The 26,305-nt window shown below is 45.2% G+C and overlaps 2 protein-coding genes across 5 annotated transcripts in view; one reads left to right on the forward strand and one right to left on the reverse strand.

Moving 5' to 3' along the window:
* The window catches only part of Kiaa0319l (KIAA0319 like), a 90,972-nt gene extending 83,926 nt beyond the window's left edge, over positions 1-7,046 (forward strand). Inside the window, exons 17-21 of the mRNA XM_090335247.1 lie at positions 372-514; positions 926-1,048; positions 1,605-1,695; positions 2,940-3,031; positions 5,878-7,046. Coding sequence (XP_090191373.1) covers positions 372-514; positions 926-1,048; positions 1,605-1,695; positions 2,940-3,031; positions 5,878-6,065 — 637 coding nt within the window. The 3' untranslated portion in view covers positions 6,066-7,046. The remainder of the gene's footprint in view (positions 1-371; positions 515-925; positions 1,049-1,604; positions 1,696-2,939; positions 3,032-5,877) is intronic.
* An 8,533-nt stretch (positions 7,047-15,579) lies between these two features.
* Zmym4 (zinc finger MYM-type containing 4) overlaps positions 15,580-26,305 on the reverse strand; it is a 112,143-nt gene continuing 101,417 nt past the window's right edge. For all 4 annotated transcript variants that reach the window (XM_090335257.1, XM_090335256.1, XM_090335258.1 and 1 more), the window contains 4 exons: positions 23,294-23,405; positions 19,429-19,677; positions 18,328-18,457; positions 15,580-16,231 (listed from right to left, as the gene is read on the reverse strand). In XM_090335257.1, coding sequence (XP_090191383.1) covers positions 16,024-16,231; positions 18,328-18,457; positions 19,429-19,677; positions 23,294-23,405 — 699 coding nt within the window. In that variant the 3' untranslated portion in view covers positions 15,580-16,023. The remainder of the gene's footprint in view (positions 16,232-18,327; positions 18,458-19,428; positions 19,678-23,293; positions 23,406-26,305) is intronic.

The raw sequence follows: 26,305 nt of genomic DNA on the forward strand, positions 1-26,305 counted from the left end.
GGCGGGGCATTTGTGCTCTCCTGGTAACTATTGTTTTGGCTTATGGTTACTCTTTCAAAACTCTGGTTTGTTTTATAAGGAGCCAGCAAACTCAGCAAACTTTCCACCCTGTGGTGGAGTGGAGCCACCCTGTAGCTGTAAATGGGGAGTATCGGCGTAAATGGGGGATCTGGCTCTGTCATAATTAACTGTGTGACCTGGGCAAGTTACTTACCCCCTCTGGGCCCCTCTGTAAAATGAAGACATAGATAGCCCCTGTGTCCCGGCCTGCTGACTGCCCATGCTGCGCACACAGCGGTGGCCATCGCTCATGGAAGGTGCTTGGTAGATAGTGCTCGCTGGGCTCACACACACTGTCCGTGTCTCCGCAGCACCAAGATGGTGTTTTTTGTTCAGAACGAGCTTCCCCACCAGATCTTCAAAGGCCATGAGGTGGCGTCGATGCTCAAGAGTGAGCTGCAGAAGCAAAAGGCAGACTTCTTGATATTTGGCGCGTTGGAAATCAACACTGTCAGTGAGTAGTTGTGGGGAGTGCACCCTCAGATGCATCCAGAGCCACAACTTCAAAATTATACTAGACCTAGGTCTTACTCACTCTTTTAATAAAGGCATGCATGTGTTATTCAAAATGTGTTTTGAGCATTTCAAAACTATGCTCAGTATCACCGCTTCTTTTGGGATACGATTTCTTGGTTCTGTGCTTGTGGGAAGGAGACACAGACACCAGAGCTGGCACAGTGCTCGGGTCGTGGTGGTCGTGGTGCCAGCCGGGCTGTGGGCCAGGACCCGCTCCAGGCAGCTCTCCTTCAGGAAAGCCTGGCACAGGGCGCCCTGTCTTCACGGGCCGGGGCTCCCGACCTCCCGAGCTGGCTGTTCCCGTGACCCTGACCCTCGTGGACGTTTTGTCCCTCTCTGCCACCTGTAGCCTGCCAGCTGAACTGTTCTGACCACGGCCACTGTGATTCCTTCACCAAGCGCTGCATCTGTGACCCGTTTTGGATGGAGAATTTCATCAAGGTGCAGCTGAGGGACGGCGACAGCAACTGCGGTGAGTGCACGGGCACGGTGCAGTGCCAGCTGGGTTGGCTGGGATGCGGACGTGTGCTGTGGGGGCGGGTGTGAGCGGCTGAGGCAGATGAGCAGCTAAGAGAAGAACTCTGTGTATTTTCTGTTTGCAGAAGACTTTTCCTTCCCTCCTCCACACTAGCTCAAGGTTAGAGGAAGGCGCTGAAGCAGTCAGAACTGGGCTTAAACCAGACCAGCTGCACACTGCTGCCTAAAGTCTGCCTGCCACAAAGCCTCCTTTGCTTCCTGTCCTTACGGAGTGTCTGTCAGATGAAGCCTAATGGAAGCCTGCGTCCCTCTCTTACAGTTCTGTGCACCCGGGCTTTACCACAGGGCCTCAGCAAGCTCCTGGGCCAGGGCCTGGGTGCAGGGCACCGCAGAGACCTGCAAGCTGACTCTGTCCTCCAAGGCCCCACCCTTCCTGGGAGCCTGGGCACACACACTGCCCTCGGCAGTGTGAGGTCATCTCCTGCCTCAGGTAGAGCAGGGCACAGGTGCCTTCTAAACGTCCCCCTTCACCATTCTGCTCTTCTTGGCAGAGTGGAGTGTGCTGTATGTTATCATCGCTACCTTTGTCATCGTTGTGGCCTTGGGAATCCTGTCTTGGACTGTGATCTGCTGCTGTAAGAGGTGAGATGGATTCTCCTCTGGAACGCACCTGGCTGCTTGTCACAGAGTCTTTCCTGGGAGGCAGCTGGCATTTTCCTCACGGGAGGATTCGGTCAGGTCCTCCACAGTCCTGACTAGACTGGTTGACCCTCTCTAGCCCCATGTGGGAAGCGTCCTCACCCTCAAACACTCCTGGTGGCGGGAGCGCCCCTTTCCTGTGAAGTGGTGTCCCTGCAGGGTTGGCAGCCCAGGGTTGGCAGGCCGGGTGGGACTGCATCCAGGTGTATATTCCCTGGTGTCCCACACCTCAGCTCGACTTTTTTTTTTTTTTTTTTGCCTGAGCACTGTCCTTGGACTTTCTCAAGACTATAGCTCTACCATTTGGGGCACAGCACCACTTCTGGCTTTTTCTGTACCGAGGAGCCGAGACCAGGTCTTTGTGCATGTTAGGCAAGCACTCTACCACTAGGCCAAACTCCCAGCCCTCAGCTTGACTTTTACATGAGTTTTTGTGTTCCTTTCTAATAAGCAAATGTGTGCATGTATGTTTTTGCACAATTACAGATTATCCTAGGGTTTTCATTTAAGCTTCCTATGTAGTCACGTCGTATGTTGTGGCTATAGTTATTGAATGTTTTTCCTTAATAAACATGACTTCAGGTCTCGGGACGTAGCTCGTCGGTAGAGTGCTCATCTAACGCACACAGGACTTGGATTTAGTATACTGAATCACACAGACAGTGTGATTCCTGTGTTAACTGCATGTGTTGACATTTTGTAGATAACATCTATTTTATACCACAACAGGTTTATTCCATCTTATGGACAAGAAAACTCAAGGCTAGGAAAATTCCTTCACTTGTCTAGGAGCATTGTATAGGACAGGGCTGGGATTTAGCCTGCAGTATCACTTCATATAAAACTTGGAAAATTAAAAAAAAAAAAACCCTCCCCACCAGCCTGATACAACCCTGTCAACAGCAGTATTGGTGTAACGCTTCTCTTCTCCCCTTAAATTGAAGTGTGTCTTCTGTGCATTAACTGCCCTGGGCTCGGGGCCACTGTAGGCTGGGGATCCACACAAAAATGCCTGTGCTTCTCTTGCCTTTCCCAGAACTGGGGAGGACTAAGTCACAGTTGTTAACTTTCCCACTAAAAAAGGGAGGCAATACTTCTCCCTGCCATTGAGCAGTCTCCTGCCTTTGTCCTGAGCCTGGCAGAGAGCCTCCTTCCTGAGCAGGGATGGGCCACATTATATTTTGTAGGCAAAAAGGAAAACCCAAGAGGAAAAGCAGGTACAAGATCCTGGATGCCACGGATCAGGAGAGCCTGGAGCTGAAACCAGCCTTCCGAGCAGGTAGGGCCCTGGCTCTGTGGGTGGACACTGTCACTAGTTCTTTCACACGTGTATGTCGTGCAGGCACTTTGTCCTCTTGCCCTAAAGCTGGCAGGACCCTGGCCTCAATGGCTGAGGGAGGGGCTCACCTCTCAGTGCTCATACTGGTAAAGTGCAAGACCTCATCTCAGCTATTAAAAAGCCTAGCATCTCCTGCATCTTTGGTTGCTTATCCCTAGGTTTGCTGCCTGAAGATTGGTTTCTCAAGCTGTCCATCTGGTCAGGGCCACGGGCCTTAGTTCCTTAGACTTGACAGGAACAGGACCAGAGCTGTGTCTGCCAGCTTGCTTCCCACCCCTCCAGCCACTTCTCTCCCAACTTTCTCCATCATCTGGCAGATCCACCGCCGCTCTTGGGTCTCCATCTCTGTCTCTGTGTCTCTGTTGTCAGCCACTTGACGACATGCCCTGGATGGTGAACAGGTGAACGCCACAGCACCTCTCCATGTAATCTTCCCCACCTATAGAAAATGTTTATTCTAGAAGGGGCGCTGTGGCTCCAGGGGTAGGGCGGTAGTCTTGAGGTGAAGAGCTCAGGGACAGCATCTAGAGTTCAGGCCCAGAGTTCAAGCCCCATGACCGATGGCGAAAAAAACAAAGAAAACGTTTATTCTACACACTGTGGTGCTTAAAGCTTTGTGTTCAGGGGAGTTTGTGGGAAGAGAGAGGCCTAAGATGAGCTCTGCCCTAAGAAGTTCATTGGGGTGGAGGAGACTCCCCTGCAGAGACCAGCCATCCACAGGCAGGCTGCAGGAGCACTGGGGAAAGGCCTGAATGAGCCCAAGATACCCGAAAAGGGAGCAAAGTGCTCCCCATGAGTACCGGAGCGCCTGAGGGCTCAGCTGCCCAGAGTGGCCGAGGAGGGCCTGGCGATGCTGGCACTAAGCTGTACCTGGTGCTGCAGTGGGTAGGGGAACCCAGACTCTTGTTGCACAGGCTTCTGCGTGGGCAGAGTCCTGGGATGGCGGGACTCGAACATGTGAGCCGGTAGGAGGGCAGGACAAGGCAGCAGCGTCCATCCACGCTGCTCCACACAAGGGTGCTGATTCATTGTGCCACTTTCCTTTTTCTTTCTTTCTTTCTTTCTTTCTTTCTTCCTTCCTTCCTTCCTTCCTTCCTTCCTTCCTTCCTTCCTTCCTTCCTTCCTTTCTTTCTTTTTTTTGTCAGTCCTGGGGCTTCAACTCAGGCCCTGAGCACTGTCCTTGGGCTTTTTTTCCTCAAGGCTAGCTCTCTGCCACTTGAGCCACAGCATCATTTCTGGCTTTTTCTATGTATGTGGTACCAAGGAATTGAACCTGGGGCTTGGTGCATGCTAGGCAAACAGTCTACCACTAAGCCAAACTCCCGGCCCCTCATTGTGCTAGTTTTCATTACACTAATTGATTTATTGATATTATTGATGGGCAATGAGTTTATCCTTTTTGCTTTCAGGAAACCTTTGAACATTCTTTAAAAAATTTTTTCTTTGCCTGTCCTGGGGTTTAAACTCAGGGCCTGAGCACTGTCCTTGGGCTTTCTCAAGGCTACAGTGCTACCACTTGAGCCACAGCACAATTTCTGGTTTTTGGTTTTTTGTTTTTTTTTTCAATTCCCAGCTTTTTTTCTATGTATGTGGTACTGAGGAATTGAGCCCCAGTCTTCGTGCATGCTAGGCAAGCACTCTACCACTAGGCCAAACTCCCAGCTCTGAACATTCTTTTCTTTGTCTTCTGATGGACGTATTTCTGGATGTCTGTTAGGTGTAGACCTAAGAATTACTGCATCAAAGGGGATGTTTTATTATGTTCTTCTCCCATAGTAGAGGCAAGCTGAGAATGGAGGCCCACTGTTCATTGCCAGCCCAGGCAAAAAAATTTGCAAGACCTTATCTCCACTATTAAAAAGCCGCGCTTGTAGGGCACGGTGGCTCCTCCCTGACATCACAGCTACTCGGGAGGTTGAGATCTGAAGATCATGCGTCATGAGACTTTTCTCTCCAATTAACCACCAGAAAACTGAAAGTGGACTTGTGGCTCAAAGTGGTAGAGCACAAGCCTTGAGCAAAAGAGCTCAGGGACAGCACCCAGGCCCTGAGTTCAAGCTACACCATCCACAGGAAAATAACAAAAAAAAGAAAGGCATACCACAGCTACGAAGTGTAAATAGGGCATTGCAGTCCAGGTCAGCCCCAGGTAAAAAGCAAGTTCCAACTTAAAAAGCAATGAAAGTAAAAAAGGCTGGAGGTGACTCAAATGGTAGAGCATCCGCCTAGCAAACACAAGGCCCTGAGTTAAAACTGTCCAGCTCCAACTCAGGCTGTCTGTAGCCATAAATAGTAGAGATGTCTGCTGTGGCTTACAGTTCTAGGCTTCTTTTCTGCCTCAGGTGATTCTTACAGTCCTTGGCATATGTTCCGATGTCTGGCCAAGTCCTCATCTGTCAGGCTTACCACTCCTCCACCCTGTGCCCATCCAGCCGAGCCAGAGCAGATGCATGCAGGGCAAGCATCTACGTGGACGAGATTGCATCCTGTCTGGTCACTGTCCAGGCCAGCCAGAGGATTGCTCCAAGTCTCACTTCTGCTTTCTTGCTGTGTACCTCACTGTCCTTTTCACAGAGATGCAAGAAAACTCCAAATGTAAAAGGAGAGAGAGAATGCTACTGGGTGGCAGAGACCACAAGACCCAGCAGTAGAGCCCTGTTCCCATTTCCCGGCTGCCCCCCCCCCCAGCCAGGCGTGACCAGTGCCCACACCGCCTTCCGCCGGTGAAGCATCTGTGATTGGCTGGGAAGGTTTGTCTTCTGACCCAGGGTTCCTTGCCTTTGCAGGTATGAAACAGAAAGGCCCCATGCTGAACAGCAGCCTTATGCACTCTGAGTCTGAGCTGGACAGTGATGACGCCATCTTCACCTGGCCAGACCGGGAGAAGGGCAAACTCCTACATGGTCAGAATGGCTCTGTACCTAACGGGCAGACCCCACTAAAGGCCAGGAGCCCGCCAGAGGAGATCTTGTAGTCACCTGACTGTCTCTTCTGAGTAGGACTTGGCAGTGCCAGGGTCTAGAGTACTGCCAGGCTGGTTTCCTCCCTCCCAAGTCTGTGGGTGGCTGCTCTCCCAGCCCTGCTGGCCACTCTGCCCCGGTACCCCACCCAGAATGCTGGTACTTGAATCCACAGACTCCAGGAACCCCTGAATGAAGCTGTGAATGAAGAGGTTTCTTCTACTGTCTGGTAGGCCCCTCTCCTATCATAACCTCAGGGCCTCCTCTTTCATCTCCCCAACCCTTGCCTGACAGCGAACGGCCCATGGCCTCTTCTCAGTTGTGCCGTTGCCTTGCTGCAGAGCCTCGAGTCTACCCCATGAGTGCCACCAGCCTCCTGACTCCAGGGCCTGGCTGTGGACCTCTCACCCCCTTTCTGGGAAGAGGGCACACCCCCTGGTCAGGCGAGGAGGAAGTGGCATCCCAGCCCATCGATGCTAGAATGGTACTTGAGGAAAGTGGTCCAGACCTGAAGCACGGGCCATTTCAGGGACACCAGGGGCCTCTGGCTGTTGAAGACACGTGCGGGATGGAGCAGCCAGGCTGGATGCAAATGCTTTCCCCTCCTCTTCCTGACCACACTTGCTGCTTCTTGGCTCAGGCCAACACTCCATGTCCCCAGAGACAGCCACGGACAAGACTGGAATGTTGTGGCATGAGCACATGTGTGTGACTGCCTACGGCGATCCTTCTGGACCCGTCCCCTTTCCCGTGCCCCTTGCACCTGTGTCTGAGTGCGTGGGCACTGGCTTCTCACAGGGCTCTCAGCTGCTCAGGGCAACTTTGCCAGGAATAGACTCTGAGGAAGACTTCTGAACTCCAGCCCTGTCACTAGTTTCTCAGCCATGGTGGCTGGGCTTAATGGGAATTTGGGGGGAGCAACTTTTTAAAAAACACAATTTCTACTACTGCACTACTGTCTCTTGTGAGTTGATTAAACATGCTATTTAATTGTGTGCCTGCCTGTGTCGCACTGTCTCACTGCCCTGTTGTGAAATCCACCGCTGGTGCGGGCGATCATGTGTGACGGGCCTGCTGTCTGCGTGCCAGAGAGTCGGGCTGCCACCTGCCAGGGCACATCGCTGCCCTCGCCCTTCCTCCCATCCCTACAGGAGGCGCGCCGTGCAGAGCTGGTGTGCCCTGAAGAATTGCTGGCCCGTGCCGGGTTCCCTGGCTCACAAGTGTATTGGTCCCAGGCTCTCTGCCATGTGCAAAATGGGGAAAGGCAGAAGAGCCCCTGAACTCACTCTTCCCAAGACTGCACAAAGCCCAGCTGTGAGGGGCAGCCCCTCGGTGTGGATCTAGACGCGGAGGCACAGAGGCCGATGCATGGAGGGGAGTCAGGCGCCAAAGAGACCATGTTTTGCCTCCAGTGTTGGCACACGTGGGTTTCTTAAAGCACCCTGCTGGGGTTCTGCCCTAGAATGTGGAAAATATTGTTCCAATGACCCGCGGCATCCTGGTGTTGCCGGTCCCAGGTCCACCACCCAGGCCCTCCGCTGAGCAGCCAATTCTCAATGCCACACACCAGGAAGTTGCAGGTATCCCACCTTGATGCAGGAAATGAAGAGCAAGCTCAGATTTCCCAAGGACAAGTGGGGGTGATGGGCAAGAGGGGCACAGAGGCCGTCTTGACCCCAGTTCCACACATTGCTTGGCCCATCCGTAGTCCAGGGAGGAATACGTATTTGTAATCTCAGCTTCAGCAAAGAGGGAAAGGAATCCTCTACTTCTATGGCCAAAACAAAACACAGACAAAACAGACAGCAATGCTGCGTTCCCGGCTTCAAGTCTGATGTCCTCACTCTGGTCTACCGGGGCAGGTGCGTACACCCTTCTGTGGCTGGGCTGAATTTCTGGAGCGCGCTATTTTCTGCTGTGACTATTTAGCTATCTTCAATACTCGACCACTGCCTGAACTCTCCTCACATCTCACATTCTAACTGACCAGGAAGAAGTCGGATGGAGAGGCATGTGTTTCTTGATCTTGAGTCCATAATGGAACTGTATTAGAGGAATACCACCCGGCAGCATGCCAGGGGAAAGGACACAAACAGGATTTGGGGAGCCAGGTTTTGTTTTTGATTTTTTTTTTTTTTTGCCAGACCTGGGCCTTGAACTCAGGGCCTGAATACTGCCCTTGGGCTGTCTCAAGGCTAGAGCTCTACCACTTGAGCCACTGCATCATTTCTGGCTTTTTTTCTATGTATGTTATACTGAGGAATTGAACCTGGGTCTTTGTGCATGCTAGGCAAGCACGTTACCACTAGGCCAAACTCCCCTCCCGGGAGCCAAATTTTGCCTCTTTGAGAAAGGATTAATGTATAGGGAAAGGGGAAGGGTAGAAAGAAGCCAGAATTGGTATGAATCCACAGGTTTAAAGGAATATATACACATAGTTCTGGAGAGAGGGAACTCGTATTGCTGAGAGAGAGGGAAAAAACTTGAAAACAAAACAAAACCCCATCAATGGTTAAACACAACCAGCCAGAAGATGCTTCCACTGGTCAAATCTAAGTGAACAGGAGTATCAAGACAGAAAATTCAAGTACTAGGTCATAAGTGAAGCTGAGCTTAAGGCCAGTAGGCAGCTGAGTAGAAGGGCAGCCTGAGCTACATATCCAGACCCTGTCTCGACAATAAAGAGCCAGGTGCAGTGGCTCATACCTGTAATCCTTGCTATTCAGGAGGTTCAGCTCTGAGGAACAAGGTTCAAAGCCAGCCCAGGCACTAAAGAATGTGAGATTATCACAGTCTTATCTCCAATTAACCACTAGAAAACTAGAAGTGGTGCTGTGGCTCTTGGGGTAGGGTGGTAGACTTGAGCTGAAGAGCTCAGGTCCACAGTCAAGTCCCACAATGACCAAAAAACAACAATTAAAAAAAAAACACAACTAAGAAAAAAAACCCACAAAGAAGTACTTAACAAAAACTACCACACACACACACACACACACACCAAATTAGCACCAGGCACCAGGCGGTCCATGCCTATGATCCTACCTACTTAAGAGGCTAAGTCTGAGAATCACAATTCAAAGCGAGCCTGGGCAAAATGTCCTTGAGACTCTTATCGTTAATCGACTACCAGAAAACTGGAAGTGACACTGTGGCTCAACGTGGTAGAGCACTAGCCTTGAGCTGAAGAGCTCAGGGACAGCGCCCAGGCTGAGTTAAAGCCCCATGACCAACAACAAAAAAAATAGCTAGTCAAACCTAATAGTGTTGCTCATTCAACATTAAGAAGTTATCACTGCTAGCCAGGCACAATGGCTCACGCCCGTAATCCTAGCTATTCAGGAGGCTGAGATCTGAGGATCAAGGTTCAAAGCCAGCCCGGCACAAAAGGACAGGCACAAAAGGACACGAGACTCTTACCTCCAGTTAACCTGTAGAAAACAGGAGGTGGGGCTTGGCTCAAGAGTAGGGTGGTAGTCTTGAGCTGAAGAGCTCAGGGATAACACCCAGCCCAGGGGTAGAACAGTAGCCTTGAGCTGAGGAGCTCAGGAACAGTGCCCAGGTTGAGTTCAAGCCCCATGACCCACAAAAAAAAAAAAAAAAGAAAGAAAGAAAAGAAATTATCACATCTGGACAAGGTGCCTCATGCCTGTAATCCTAGCTACTCACGAGGCAGGGATCTAAGGATCCCAGTTCAAAGCCAGCCTGGGCACTAAAGACTCTTATCTCCAATTAATCACCAGAAAACTAGAAGTGGTGCAGTAGCCTTCAGCTGAAGAGCTTAGGGACAGCGTCCAGGCCCAGAGCTCAAGACCCATGACTCACAAAAAGAAAAAGAAAAAATAATTACACTAAAGCAGAAAAATGTAACTATATGAGAAATGCCTCTATAAAGCACCTGACAAGCTCAACACATATTTATAATTAAGATAAAAAGCCAACTTGGAACTAGGAACCCTTAACTTAATAAAGGCTATGTGTCTAGCACATCAGTATATATACATGCCTAGGTACCTATAGGAAAAATATGATCATTTAAGATTCAATAAAAAACAAAAGCAGGGCAAGTCCTTTAGTAAAATTCACTGAATGAATGAAGTTATATGGACACATTTGATAATGTTAGTCTTTTATTCAGTGGGTTGGCTGGAGATCTAGTAAACAATCAACCTTATTCACGGTTTAAGATCGCCTTTTAGAATAGATATACAAGTCTGTGTTTAGTGTAAGACTTTAGTTTCCCTACATCTCACCAATACTTGGTATTACCAATGTTTCAAATTTTGGTCAACCTTAAATTTTAAGTTTAAAAAGAAATACTTTCATTATGGAGATGAGTATCTCCATATTTTGGTTTCTATGAGTGGTTCACTTGTCATCCCTACTGAATTTTCTTTATGACTCATTAGTTTTATATATATATATATATATATATATATATGTGTGTGTGTGTGTGTGTGTATACACACATATATACATATATGCATATATGCATACACACACACACACATACATATATTGCCAGTCCTGGGGCTTGAACTCAGGGCCTGGGCAGTGTTCTTGGACTTTCTCAAGGCTAGAGCTCTACCACTTGAACCAAAGCACCACTTCCAGCTTTATCTATGTATGTGGTATCGAATAATCGAACCTGGGCCTCTGTGCATGCTAGGGAAGCACTCTACCACTAGGCCAAACTCCTGGCCCCTCTAGATACAATTTCTTGGAAGTTTTCAAACATTGCAAATATTGTCTTGAGCTTACTCATTACCTCTATCCTCTTATTGTGTGTGTGCCGGTTCTAGGGCTTGAACTCATGGCCTGGGCACTGTCCCTGAGCTTATTTTGCTCAAGGCTAGCACACTACCACTTGAGCCACAATTCTACTTCTGGCTTGTTGGTGGTTAATTGGAGAGAAGAGTCTTTTAAACTCTCCTGCCTGTGCTGGCTTTGAACTGTAATCCTCAAATCTGAGTAATTTAGGACTACAGGGATGTGCTACTGGTGCCCAGCATTAATTCATTATTAAATAAACTTCAATTTTGGCATAATAGCACCTTTTGGGACCAGGAGTGTGGCCTACTTACTGGTAGAGTGCTTGCCTAACGTGCACAAAGCCCTGGGTTTGATTCCTTGATATCATATATACAGAAAAAGCCAGAAGTGGTGCTATGGCTCAAGTGGTAGAGCTCTAGGCCTTGGGAAAGCCCAGCGACAGTGCTCATGCCCTGAGTTCAAGCCCCAGGACTGCCCCCCCCCAAAAAAAAATCCATCATTTGTTATTTTCTTTATATGGTTTGTGCCTTGGTGTTTTTGTTTTGGAGGGTTTTTGTTGTTGTTGTTCTGTTTACCATTCCTGGGGCTTGAACTCAGGGGCTAGATACCGTCCTTGCACTTTCTTAAGGCTAGTGTTCTACCACTTGGGCCATAGCACCACTTCTGGCTTTTTCTATGTGGCACCAAGGAATCGAACCCAGGGCTTTACGCATTCTAGACAAGCATTGTACCACTAGGCCATGCTCCCTTCCCCTGCCTTGAAGCTTTTAAGGAAGCTTGTCACGTGCCTAGATCGTGAGGCTGTCTTGTGGTTCCTATTGATTTCACAGTACTTACCTTTCGCCTCTAAGACTAATCCATCCTGAGTCTGCTTTTGGATATGAAGCTAGCTAGAGAACTTGTTTTATTTTCTTTTAGGTAACATGCCAGTATTCCAACACTGTCTACTAAAACAGGAGATGTTGTGCATATTACAGTGACTAAATACTTTACAGTTTTGTAACTACTGTGAAATTTCAAATACATTGTTTGCCCCCTAAGTTACAGCTTGTGGAGAAGAAATGTTTGAATTTCTTATATGTGTATTTTTTTAATTTAACAAGCTTAATTTGAACTTAATGTTTCAACAGCTCATACCCAGATGTTCCCGAGTATCTGAAAATACAGCTTAAAATGAAAATACTGACTTAAAAGTTTTAGTACCTTCCAATTCTGATCACCATTTTCTCTCCTTACTCATGGCTAATGGGGCCATGAGTACAGCAGGTGTGTTACTGAGGACACTGGAGATGGAGTATGGGAACAACTACTCCGGTGTGAACAGTTTTCTGATGCTCAGGTCCTGGTCTGTTCAGTCCATGAAGCCAATGTGCTCTGCGTGGTGTCCTCTCTCCTTAGAGACAAAACTTCTCACCCATTTACCAAAACTCAGTCCCACTCTTTGCTGCAGGACATCCTGGAAAATACACTGTCCCCAAGAGAGCTGTTGCTTAGCTAACGCTCCAGAGGAGGTGAAGTGGGAAGATGGCCATTGTGCGTAGTGGTGTTGATTCCACAGTGATGATATGAAGCCATTATCAAGTAGAGGAAACTGGAGTAAAAAGTAAATAGGACTAGGGAATGTGGTTCAGTGGTACAGTACCTGCCTGCCATGCACAAGGCCTTGGTTTTGATCTCCAGCACCACAATAAAAAATAAGCTGCATGGCATACTCCTCTCCTGTCTATGAATGCACGCTGCACTTTTTCCTTTTCTCAATACAGAGAAATTCATCGGGCCTTTGTGGTTTGTTGTAGCACAGTGTAGTCATGCTTGTGTGCAGAGGATTGGTTTGGAAAATCCACACTGCTGAACCTAGTGAAAATGTAGCACATGATCTGGAAACTCATTTCTTCAAAGACTTAGCAACCACCAGGTAATTTGTGTATATAATTTTTAAAAAATAATATGACAAGCCTACCACATGCCAGACACAACAGGATTGTTAGTCTCACCTTATAGATGACAACCCAGAGGCACGAACGTAAGATTACAAATAACCAGTAAGCAGAAAGAGTAGGCTCTAACGCCTTTGGTCTTAGTAGAATGTAGTAAGTGAACTTGCCCAGATCACATCACCTGAGGAGACACACCAGAAGCAGAGAGGAGCCAGGGTGTCAGTGCCGGGTGATTCCATGAAAAACTACATCATGCGTGAGTTTAAGAGAAAACTGAAAATTGAAGACTGTAGACTAGCTTTTTCTGTTGTTGTTCTTGTTCTATAATATTAGGAAGGCCACAAGGCAGATAGAAATGGTCTACAGGGGGCTGGGAATGTGGCTTAGTGGTAGAGTGCTTGCCTGGCATGCATGAAGCTCTGGGTTCAATTCCTCAGTACCTCATACACAGAAAAAGCTGGAAGTGGTGCTCTGGATCAAGTGGTAGAGCTCTAACCTTGAGCAAAAAGAACCTCAGGAACAGTGCCCAGGCCCTGAGTTCAAACCCCAGGACTAGCCCCCCCGCAAAAAAAGACATGGTCTATAGGAATGTGGAAATATATTTGCACAATACCACGACTCTTTAGATGCCAATGAAAATGCCATGTCTTCCTACACCCTGAACTTAAATATGTATATGTTCATATCTTGTTAAAGTTAATTGATTCAAGCTTTATTCAAGGCTACCATGCTACCCTTGAGCCAAGCCCCACTTCCCATTTTCTAGAAGTTAACTGGAGATAAGAGTCTCAGGTCCCTTTGTGCCCAGATGGCTTTGAACCTTGATCCTCAGATCTCAGTCTCCTGAGTAGCTAGGATTACAAGTGCGAGCCACCACACCCCTGCTGAGAACAAGTCTTTTTGACAGGAAAAAATGCAGTGGACTGAATAAAATCTAATGATTTCTTTTCCAAAAATTCCTATTTTTCTTTACAATTTTACTATCTGTTGGATCATTCATACCAATAAGATCTAATAGACAAAAAGATACTTAAATCCTTCCAAGACATAAAGAAAAGAACTCATCCATCAAATACAAATATATTTTATTCTAAGGGAAAATTTCTGTGGTTTCTGCAAAGGGAAACCCAAATGTGGTTAAAAAAACCAAAAGATTAGCAATAATGACTTAGACGTTTCTTTTGTTTGTTTGTGTTTTTTTTTTCTTTCCTGGAAAACAATGTACTCTTACATAGTTTAATAAAATGTCAAAAGGCAAATAATTGGACACAACATCAATAGCTACACTGATGAAGAATGACCAATAATCAGTATTTTCTCTTAGGAATTAGCTCAGGGTCTGGGCAACTCTGTGTACTAACATGCAGTTGAAATCCTGATTCAGTCACATTTTATCTGAGTCGTGATTCTCCACTAAAGATACAGATTATCTTGTCTTTCTGGCTTCTTATAACAATTATCTATATGCTAACAATATTTGTTTTGAAAGAACTACAGATGGGACAATATTAGTGTTTACACAAACCATAAAACTGGTAGAGTGGGTCCATTTCACCCGATGTTCCTGGACGATTTATTGGCAGACTTATCAGACAACCCAACTGCTGTCTTCCAATCAGAACAGGTCTAGAAGTACGAGGTTTCCCCGGGAGAAATGACAGACACAGATGGAATTCATCATGTAGAACTGGGAAGATTTACTTCTTTCACGCAGTTCTTGGTAACAAAAATGAGATTTGTTACAGGCAGAGACAGAACCATCAAGTAGACAAGGTCAAAGGCTCACTTTTTAAATTATTGTTAAACAAAATACTCCTGTCATCCACACCTAAAATGGGACATACTGAAAAACCTTTTAAAATAAAACTTCCCATGAAGCTTTTTGACTTCCATGAATTTTACAACAAAGTCAAATTAACCTCACCTAAGAAGTTCTGTGATTGACCAACATCACAGAAGCTTTGATTCAAAGGTGTGTTGGGAAGAAGCTGAGAATGGAGCCGAGGGAGCCGGGCTGCCCTGCCTAGGATTTACAGCCCTGGCAGAACTACTGAAAGAGCCAGAGTTTGGTGAATACACCAAACAGTTCACATCTCTGTATCCTATAACCCAGAATCCCTAGTTGCAAATTCTTAGGGTAACCAACTCACCTTCCAAATGCTTTACACAGGAATGTACTAAGACCTTTTCTACCATAATTCAAACAGCTAAGTAATACTGTGTCGTTGTGGAATCACCCACAGTTTTGCCAGAGTCAAGGAGACAGATGAATCTTTTTGAAATGGCAAGAGCCTCTAGAAATTGGTGCCAACGACCATTAAGAATCACTTTGGGAACAAGGAAGGTAAAACAATGGGAGAAAAGCTGCCATGGGGGAGAAGTGAAATCGACAGCCCCCATTTCTGTGTCCTACAGCTCAAGCCAGGAGACAGTGAGCAGGCAGCAGGTCGTCCTGCACCGGGCGAAGCGGGCAGTTCAGTGGGTTTTCTACAAACTTTTCAGGACACGAGGGGTCTAATGGGTTCCACATCTCCTGTGCATAATTGAGTCTATGGAATATCGTCCCCTGTCTTTACCCACATCCAGACTCAGTGGTGAAAAGGCCAGTTTCAACAGTGAATGTTCCGGACACATTATTATTTCCTCAACAGCAGTGAGGCAGTTTTCCCTGGTGTGAGGGGCCTGCAGGGAAAGCTCTAGAGGCTTCTATCCTTCACATAAATGGCTTGGCAGTGAAAATCAAAATCAATACCACTTTACGATCATTGTAAAAAAAAAAAAAAGAGCTGAGTATTTTACTGGGTCTTCAGGCCTGGGTCCTGCTGCTTCATCTGATCTCAGCTCAGCTCAGCACAGACTCCCCCCTCTGCTTTTATGGAGGGCCTGCTACAGCCACGGTCTCACTCCAAAGCTACCGCTCTAAGCTCTAAGGTTACTATGGTAGAGTTTTATACAACAGTCTTCCTTAAAAATATTCCACAATTTGTTATTCCCAACAAAATAAGATAATGCACCACTCAGAGAAACTGTTAGTCAGTCTGAAGATGTCTAATAACTATCACTGCCAAATAACAATTCTCAGTTCGTATTCTTTCCTTCAGTTTTCATTGTATATCCACACTGTGGTTCACGAGTCATCCATCTTCCACTGTCTTATAATCAAGTCAAGAGGACTTGGCGCTATACAACGCTTCCCAACAGCTAGATGCATTCAGTTTGGTGCATACCAATGTGTATGAAAATAGGAACCTCCCATCCATCCAGCTTAATCTGACAATTCAACATCAGAGTCTTCAGATTTGGCTTTGGCAAGTTCTTCATGCACCTCCCTCACCATGAGGATTCGTGTTAACATGGTGTCCAGCGTCCCAGGGTCTATTGGGAAGGTAGAGTACCACATGGGGCTATTCGGGACACAGGAGCGCTCAGGCTGAAGGTAAAACACATCATTCCTCTGCTTCACACTTTCAGAACTAGCCACAGGAGGAGGAGAAACACACACACACAGACAAGAAAGAAAACTGGGATTAGAGATTACAGGAAATATGAACTATTCTTTTTCATCTTCAGCTTTCCCCCACTGCCACTCATATAACAAGTAAGCAACATAACCACAGTGATAATGGTTTCAAGCATTTTCCTCCAGAAAACAATCTACCGCTCCACATATTTTCATACTCAGGAAATCACACTGGATTGGTGATGAGGATATTACTAAAAGACAAAGTATAAGTCACATTTTAGTCCTGAGAACACCAGGAACATGGCTGGGTGTGGTGGCTCACATCTGTAATCCTAATTATTTGGGAAGCTGAGATCTGAGGATCACGGCTCAAAGCCAGCAGGGACAGTAAAACCCAAGACTCTTATCTCCAGTTAACTACCCCCCAAAAGGCTGGGAATAAGAGTTGTGATACAGTACTAGCCTTGAGGATGAAAGTTTCAGGGGCGAGCACGCACGCACACATACACATGCACAAACCATCAGGAATATGCCAGAGGTGTGACTCAAGTGGCAGACGCCCTGAGTTTGATCCCCAGTACTGGAGAAAAAATAGCCCCTGTCCTTCATCATGGTAATTCCACTTCAGAGAATGTAATGGAAGTAAATAACGAAGGATAGAGGAAAAACAAAAGTGTTAAATGTGGAGATGTTCGTCTCCATTAAAAAGGAAGAAAGGAAGAAAGAAAGAAAAGAAAGAAAAAAGAAACCATCAAAAGAAACAAAATGTCACACGGGCTGAGAATACTTATCTCCTAAGAGTATGTAGCCTAAACTGGGCCCCAAGGTCACTTAATATCACAAAGAGCAATACAGCCACCAACTTTGAGAGAAGGAAAGAAATGTTTTAGTATGCATCATGCAACTTTACAGCCATAGTGCTTCTCTAGGAAAAGTTACAATTAAAAAAACTTCAATTCTCAGATGTGGATGTAGCTCAGAGGGAGTGGGGACCTACCTAGCCTATGCAAAAGCCCGGGGTTTGGTACCCATCTCTATCCAAAAAATAAATAAATAAAACAAAATAAATTTTTTTAGTTGGTCGTCGGAGTTTGAACTCTGGGCTTGAGTACTGTGTATCTGGGCACTTCAGCTCAAGAGTAGCATTCTACTTCCAGTTTTCTGGTGGTTAACTTGAGATAATTAACTGCCTGGACTGGCTTTGAACAGGGATCTCAGATCTCAGCTTTCTGAGTAGCTAGGACTACAGGTGTGAGCCACCAGGGCCTGGCAAACTCCAATTCTTTGAAAGTTGTTCTTCACATACAAGTTTAGTAATAAGTATTGGCAGAACTTTTTTATACAAGTAAGTCACTATTAGATTGGATATCACATAGGGCTTAACAATTCTTGTGAATTTTTGTGAAGACTAAATAGGAAGTCATTTTGGGCATTTGAAAATTTGGAAGAAGAAATTATCAAGATAAGGCAATTTGCTTCTTGGTTCAAAATAAAAAGCAGGCGTGAACATGGAACAAAACTGAAGTTAGAGGTAATTTCCTGTCAATGGAAAGAAGCCAGTGACATTGCTGATATTCCAGCATCTGCAATTCACACCACATTAACTGAGTCACGACAAGCACCACCCAGCGCAGGGGATCCCCTTACCATCTTCTTTCTTTTTCGCTAGTCCTGGGGCTCAAACTCAGGGCTTGCACATTGTCCTTGAACATGTTTTTTTGTGGGTCATGGGGCTTGAACTCATACGGGGCGCTGTCCCTGAGCTCCTCAGCTCAAGGTTACCACCCTACCCTTGAGCCAAGCCCCACTTCCTGTTTTCTAGAGGTTAACTGGAGATAAGAATCTCAGGTCCTTTTGTGCCTGGGCTGGTTTTGAACCTTGATCCTCAGATCTCAGCCTCCTGAGTAGCTAGGATTACAGCTGTGAGCCATGGAGCCCAGCTTCCTTGAACACTTTTTACTTAAGGGTAGTGCTCTGCTACTTGAACCACAGTGCCACTTCTAGCCTTTTCTGTGTACGTGGTACCAAGGAATCGAATCCAGGACTTCTTGCATGCTGGGTGAGCACTCTACCACTAGGCTACTCTCCTGCACTGAGATCTCTTACCATTTTGACAGGTAAAATTCATAAAGTCGAACAGGGCACCGCAGTGGGTTGTCAGTATTCTCAGCCATCTCCACACCCACTGGGACATCATCATCTTCATTCCGCTTTCTCTTGCCAACAGTTAGTTTATCTTGAGATAGGAAATAATAATCAAGTACGTGTTAGGAGTCTGCTCTTCAAGACAAGACAGGTAAGGTCTTATTCATAAACTGATCTTTGTTCCCTCCTTCTCTTTGATTTAGGAAAATCAACCAGTATTTACTGGGATCCCATGGCAGTGCCAGACATTATTCTAAGTGCTGGGTTTATAGCATGAAAGGAAACCAAATACCTGTTCTACGACAGTTAGGTCCCCTGTTCAACAAAGTGGAGACTCCACGTCAAAGGCACCTTGGGCCTTGACTAGAGAGGTAGGGTGTTCAAGCCACAGCAAGCAGAGGCAGAGAAAAAGGTTTCGCATGATCTCCTACACAGAGATTAAGATGGAAGTTGTCATCTATTCGGAAAGTATTTCTACTGTGGGACACCAGCACTCAATTTTGTTTTCTTTGTGCTATATTGTGAAAAATGCCATCTTTGTCAGGAAAATAAATTCTAGGGAGAGCTGATCGTTTTATAATAAAAGGACAAACCCTGTCTTACCAACATAATGCTGTGAGTGTGTGTGTGCGTGTGTGAGCGTTTGTGTACTGCTCTTTGGCTTCTTTTCCGCTCAAGGCAGTGCTCTATCACTTCAGCCACAGCTCTGACTCCAGTTTTTTAGTGGACAATTGGAGGTAAGTCTCATGGGCTTTCCTACCATGGCTGGCTTTGAACCTCAATGCTCATATCTCAACCTCTTGATTAGCTAGGATTCCAGGGGGAAGCTGCCAGTACCTGGCTGTCTGAGAAGCTTTAAGATTACTTGAACTTTGTCCAATTAAATTAATATTTCCAATTTAAAGGCTAATAAAAGTATACTGAAGCCAGTGTTCCTTCTGATTTTGAAGTCTTCCAACAAGCCCAACAACATAGAGAAAAATCCAAGTCTAGAATGTACAATTATCCCTTTGCAACAGCCCTGCTTTAGTACCAATAGAAACCTCACAAACACCCGCACACCTGGCTCTGACTCGTGCTTCTGTAAGGGCGGGAAGAACCTCAGATATGTCATCTTGGTGCTGTACTTCAGAGTCCTGGTCCGTCTCATCACGTGGGCGAAGGAAAGTCTCAAGTGTTCTGTGACATTCTTTAGTTGAAAGTATTTGGTATTGAAAAAGAGGAGGGTATTTAGGAGGACAATTGGCGAGTAAGCGCCCAGCTGTTTACACTCCCATAAATGTTCTTCTTCGATGCGCGAGAACATGTAACCTAGACAGCAGAGGGGAAGAAGCCGTACTGAGTGCATGAAACACCCACTTTCTAGGACAGGAAAATCTGAGGGGAGACTAACTGTTGCTCTCTTTCCCTCTCCTGCTATAGAGAAAAAGAGAAGCAGCATATAAAGAGAAGGGTAAAGGATTCCATTTAAGTAGACATTATGTGCACTCTACTTCCTTGGTAATGGTTCTAATAATCTATTACTGTTTTAGATCAGGAGGTGGTAACATTTCCCTAAGAAGAAAAAGTAAATACTTTTGGTTGTATGAGCCCTAGAGGCACTGTACAACTTTTTTATTGTAGAAAATAAGGAGCCATGGTCAATACATAAGAATAAGAAATGCGGCCGGGAGTTTGGCCTAGTGGTAGAGTGCTTGCCTAGCATGCATGAAGACCCAGGTTCGATTCCTCGTTACCACATACCTAGCAAAAAGCCAGAAGTGGTGCTGTGGCTCAAGTGGTAGAGCCCTAGCCTTGAGAAAAATCCAGGGACAGTGCTCAGGTCCTGAGCCCAAGCCCTGGACTGCGGGGGGGGGGGGGGGGAACAGAATGAATAATGAATAAGAAATGTGACTATAGGGCCGAGAGTTTGGCCTAGTGGTTAAAGTGCTTGCCTGGCATGCATGAAGACCCGGGTTCAATTCCTCGGTACCACATACATAGAAAAAAGCCGGAAGTGGTGCTGAGGCTCAAGTGGTAGAGCTCTAGCCTTGAGAAAGTCCAAGGACAGTGCTCAGGCCCTGAGCTCAAGCCCAGGACTGGCAAAAAAAAAAAAAAAAAAAAGAAATGTGACTATAGGATAGCAAAATTTGTAGACACATCTGAATTTCATATAATTTTGTACCACAATAATACTTTCTTTAAAATTTCCTAACCATTTAAAAACATAAAAAGCATTTTTAGCTCATGTACTATAAAAACAGGAAACTGACCAAGTGCAAACAGTTCTTTTCTTCCTAGCTTCTCAGGTATCTGAGACTCATAGTTCAAACTCAGTCCAGGCAGGGAAGTCCATGAGATTTTTTTTTTTTTTTTTTTTTTTGCCAGTCCTGGGCTAGAGCTCAGGGCCTGAGCACTGTCCTTGGACTTTCTCAAGGCTAGAGCTCTACCACTTGAGCCTCAGCACCACTTCTGGCTTTTTTCTATGTATGTGGTACCGAGGAATCGAACTCGGGTCCTCATGCATGCTAGGCAAGCACTTTAACCACTAGACCAAACTCCCGGCCCAAGTCCATGAGATTTTTATCTCCAGAAAAAGTTGAAAGTGGCAACTGTGACTCAAGTGGTAGGGTACTAGGCTTGAGCACAAAAAGGCTCAGGGACAGTGTCCACAATGGACAAAAACAAAAACAAAATAGGGAATGAGCCAGGCTTGGCCCAACTCCAGTCAGATCATTCTTTAGCCAAGGTCACAGAAAGGCATATATCTTCTGTTCTATCTCTCTTATTCTAATTTTATGCTAATAGCAATTGCAGGGAATGAGTCAGACCAAGGTAGATTAAATGTATATATGCAGGCTGGGAGTTTGGCCTAGTGTTAGGAGAGTGCTTGCCTAGCATACACAAAGACCCGGGCTCGATTCGTCAGTACCACATACATAGAAAAGCCGGAAGTGGTGCTGAGGCTCAAGTGGTAGAGCTCTAGCCTTGAGAAAGCCAAGGACAGTGCTCAGGCCCTGAGTTCCAGGCCCAGGACTGGCAAAAAAAAAAAAAAGCAAGCATATATGCACATGCCAAAATAAAGCCCACCTGGACATTTACTGAGGCTAATTAAAATGAAGAAGAGAGTCCTAATGACTTGTCTAGGATTTCTCTTGAAATGTAGAAGTTTTACAAAGAGTAAAATGAATGTACTGTTTTGTTTTTTTGGTTGTGGGACTTGAACTCTGGGCCTGGGCGTTGTCCTTGGGCTCTTTAGCTCAAGGCTACCACCCTACCCCTTGAGCCACAGTGCCACTTCAGGTTTTCTGGTAATTAATTAGAGATGAGTCTCGTGGACTTTTTGGACTTTTTAGTGCCAAGATGGCTTTCAAACAGCTGGCTTTAAGCCTTGTTCCACAGATCTCACCCTCCAGAGGAGCTAGGATTACAGGCGTGAGCCACCAGGCCCAAGCCTGCTTCAGGGCTCCTTTACTTTTTGTGTGTGTGTGTGTGTGTGTGGTTGTGGGGCTTGAACTCAGGGCTAGAGTACTGTCCCTGAGCTCTTCAGCTCAAGGTTAGCACTCTACCACATTGAGCCACAGCACCACTTCCAGTTTTCTGGTGCTTAATTGGAGATAAGAGTCTCAGTTTTTGTGCTGGGCTGGCTTTGAACTATGATCCTCAAATCTCAGCCTTGTGTGGAGCCACTGGCACTCAGCTTCAGGGCTTCAGTCTTCCTAAAGCTTCAGTCTTGCCTGAAGTTGTCTCTTTCAGTTCTCTTTGTGGTTGCTCTGTGTTTCTATTCTCAGGAGATTATGTACACATGACTTTGACTTCCAAATTTATGTCCTAAGCTCCAGCTCTGCATGCTAACTGCTAAATGACTCAGAAAGCTGCTCAGCAGCCCAACAGAGGGTCATTTCTGGCAACAATGTTCTATGGACGGCTAGATGGCCAGGACCAACAGTGAACCATGGAATTCTCTTACAACACAAGGCCAAAGATAACAACAACAACAACAAAAAGGCTCTCTAGTTCAGAATATATATAAACTCTTATTTTAGCAGATGCAATATGTGGCAACTACAAAAAATTATGCAGCTTTGCTGACCCTACTTCACTAGAAAGGAAAATGTAACTTATATTCTTTTTTTTTTTTGCCAGTCCTGGGCTTGAGCTCAGGGCCTGAGCACTGTCCTTGGACTTTCTCAAGGATAGAACTCTACCACTTGAGCCTCAGCACCACTTCCGGCTTTTTTCTATGTATGTGGTACCGAGGAATCAAACCCGGGTCTTCATGCATGCTAGGCAAGCACCTTAACCACTAGGCCAAACTCCTTACCTTCAACATTCTTTACCTTCAACAATCAGTAGCTATACATGTACTTTGTACAGTGACTATTTACTGTTACAATCTTAGTAAAATATTCAACAATAAACCAAAAGGTATCTTCTCAAAAGCATATTATAAATCAGAGCGGATATATGAAATTAAATTTTTTTTGCCAGTCCTGGGCCTTGAACTCAGGGAGTGGGCACCGTCCTTGGGCTTTCTCAAGGCTAGAGCTCTACCACTTGAGTCACTGCACCATTTCTAGTATGTGGTATCAAGAAATCAAACCCGGGTCTTTGTGCATGCTAGGCAAGCACTCTACCACTAGGCCAAACTCCCAGCTGAAATTAATTTTTTTTTTTTGGCCAGTCCTTGGCTTGAGCTCAGGGCCTGAGCACTGTCCTTGGACTTTCTCAAGGCCAGAGCTCTACCACTTGAGCCTCAACACCACTTCCGGCTTTTTTCAATGTATGTGGTACCAAGGAATCAACCCTGGGTCTTCGTCACGCTAGGCAAGCACTCTACCACTATGCCAAACTCCCAGCCCCCCAATTTTTTTTTTAAATCACAAAACATAAACCATTTTTAAAGTTTATCATAAAAACAATCAAAATAAAAAAACAATCACCTTACCATTAGGAAGTATTGTAGGTTCCCATATTTTCAAAAGTTTGGTAAGTTCAATCATAAATCTGGAATAGGGCTCAGTAAAAATGTTATCTATTCTACCATTTTCAAACAGGTACTAAAAGAAAAAGAAAAAGAAAATTTAAGCTTAAAAATATTAATGCAAAGAATATAGTTTTACCTTAAATTTTGCCTTTGATATTATGATAATGTTCAATCTTAGAGTATTCTAAGGATACCAGAATTCAAGTTGAAGGCCTCTTTCACGTTAACTGCCATCACCCTTAGAAACAAAGTGATAAGATGAAGCTTTTTACTTCCTTTAAAAAGAAATCAGTGAGGGGAAGAAGTGACATTGTCCAGAAAGAAATCTACTTATTGCCTGACTTATGTCACTATAACACCTTGTATATCACCTCCTTCTTGTTCTTTTTTTTTTTTTGGCTAGTCCTGGGGCTTTAACTAGGGCCAGGGCACTGTCCCTGGGCTTCTTTTTGCTTAAGGCTAGCACTCTACCACTTGAGCCACAGCATCACTTCTAGCCTTTTCTGTGTATGTGGTACTGAGGAATTTAACCCAGGGCTTCATGCATGCTAGGCAAGCCACTCTACTACTAAGCCACTTTCCCACCCCTTCACAGTAATTTTTTAAGTTAAAAAATAAAATGAAACAAAATGACAACTATTGAAAACAGTGCCTCTCTCTACTCAATCTGAGAAACTGATGGACAAAAATTGGCTCTAGTGCATGCAAACCACTTTTTTCTAACTCAATAATGTATATCTCCAGATGGTTTTGTGTTACACTATAATTATTAGTTCTTGAAGAAGTGCAAACTGAAGTTTAAAAATTATTTCTTTGAATCCACTGACCATGGGATTTAACTGTCTGTCTTATAATCCCCTCCTTAAGAAATTCAAGTCCAGCACTGTTATGTTACCTATAATCAGTATAACTGTATCACAGCATAGGAAATAAAGAATAGGGGGTGGGTATAGTTAAAATGTCTTTGGATTCAAATGCAATAAACTGAGATAGAAAAATGCTAACAAGTACTGGTGGCTCACACCTGTAATCCTAGCTGCAGAGGAGGCTGAGATCTGAAGACCTGGGCTCAAAGGTAGCCCAGGCAAAGTCCAAGAGACTCTTATCTCCAACTGACCACCAGGAAACCATAAGGGCCCTGTGGCTCAAGTGGTAGAGCACTAGCCTTTAGCTGAAGAGCTCAGGAACATCACCCAGGCCCAGAGTTCAAGACCCACAACCTGGGCCGGGAGTTTGGCCTAGTGGCAGAATGTTTGCCTAGCATGCAGGAAGATCTGGATTTGATTCCTCAGTATCATGTACATAGAAAAAAGTCAGAAGTGGCTCTGTGATTTAAGTGGTAGAGCTCTAGCCTTGAGGAAAGCCTACAGAGAGTGCTCAGGCCCTGAGTTCAAGCCCCAGGACTGGAGTAAAAAAAAAAGGATCCACAACCGATTAAAAAAAAAACATACACACAACAATAAGCAATTACAGAACAATAGGCTAAAGATCTAGTGATTTTATGATCAAGTATTTTTAATCTATGTATCCATGGCTACCAGTCTCTGAATTTCTATCTATGTATAATTTGAAGGAAATTATTTGCACTTAAATATATCCTGGCCAACAAAAATTATCTTCAATGTGTATTTTATGAGGCCTTTTAACAGACAATTTTGTTGTTAAATAGTACTAGAGGCAAACAAACACCATACCTATAAGCTATAAGCTTCACATTTTCTTCTTTTAATAAACACATTTTCTTCTTTTAATAAAGCATTTTCACAACATATTTTATTTCTACTATAGAAAAGGTTTGAATATAAAAATGTGGGAGAGAGCCAGGTACCAGCTGGCTCATGCCTGTCACCCTAGCTACTCAGGAGGCTGACATCTAAGGACTGTGGTTCAAAGACAGCCCAGGCAAGACAGACTGTGAGACTCATCGCCAATAACCTACTCAGAAAAAGCCAGAAGTGGAGCTGCAGCTCAAGTGGTAGAGCTCTAGCACAAAGAGGCTGAAAGACAGTGCCCAGGCCCTGAGTTCAAGCCCCAGCACTACCCCCCACCCCACCCATAAAAGTGGAAGATTGTTCAAAATACAGTGGCTCACACCCATAAATCTAGCTACCCAGGAAGCAGATTATCACAAAAACTGCTGTTTGAGGTCGGCTTGCACAAAAATTAAGATTTTTATCTCAACCAATAAGGTGTGAACAAGTGTCAAAATAGACCTGATTGTTCTGTCAGCTAAGTATGAGGATCAAAGCTCAAGAGAAAAACATGAGATGCCATCTGAAAAATAAATAAATATGGGCTGGACTAGGCATTAGTAGCTCATGCCTAACTTAATTAAGAGGCTGAGATCAGAGAGATGATCTAGGTTCAAAACCAGCCCAAGCATGGCCTAGTGTAGAGTGGTGGCCTAGCATGCACACAGCTACTCAGCACCACACATACAGAAAAGGACAGAAGGGGTGGCTCAAGTGTAGATCTCTAGACTTGAGAAAGCCCAAGGACAGTAATCAGGCCCTGAGTTCAAGCCCCAAGACAAGTGAAAAAAAAAAATTAAAAGAAAAAGAGGAAAAAGAAAATGTGCATATATACAATAGAGTATTATTAAACTTTAAAGAGAAGGAAACTGTCATGGGTAAGATACCATGGGTTGAATTAGAAATAGTATGCTGACATATGCCTGGCAGAGGAAGACAAAAACTGAATGTTTTCACTTCTATGTAGCATCTAAGATGACTGGTCTTAAAAATTACAGTTAGAGGGGCTGGGAGTTTGGCCTAGTGGTAGAGTGCTTGCCTAGCATGCACAAAGACCTGAGTGTGATTCCTTGGTACCACATACATAGAAAAAAACACCCAGAAGTGGTGCTGAGACTCAAATGCTAGAGCTCTAGCCTTGAGAAAGTCAAAGGACAGTGCTCAGGCCCTGAACTCAAGCCCGGGACTGGCAAAAAAAAAAAAAAATACAGTTAGAAGAATT

Source organism: Megascapheus bottae, chromosome 6, assembly GCF_031878675.1.
Source record: "Megascapheus bottae isolate mThoBot1 chromosome 6, mThoBot2.hap1, whole genome shotgun sequence".
NCBI lineage: Eukaryota > Metazoa > Chordata > Mammalia > Rodentia > Geomyidae > Megascapheus > Megascapheus bottae.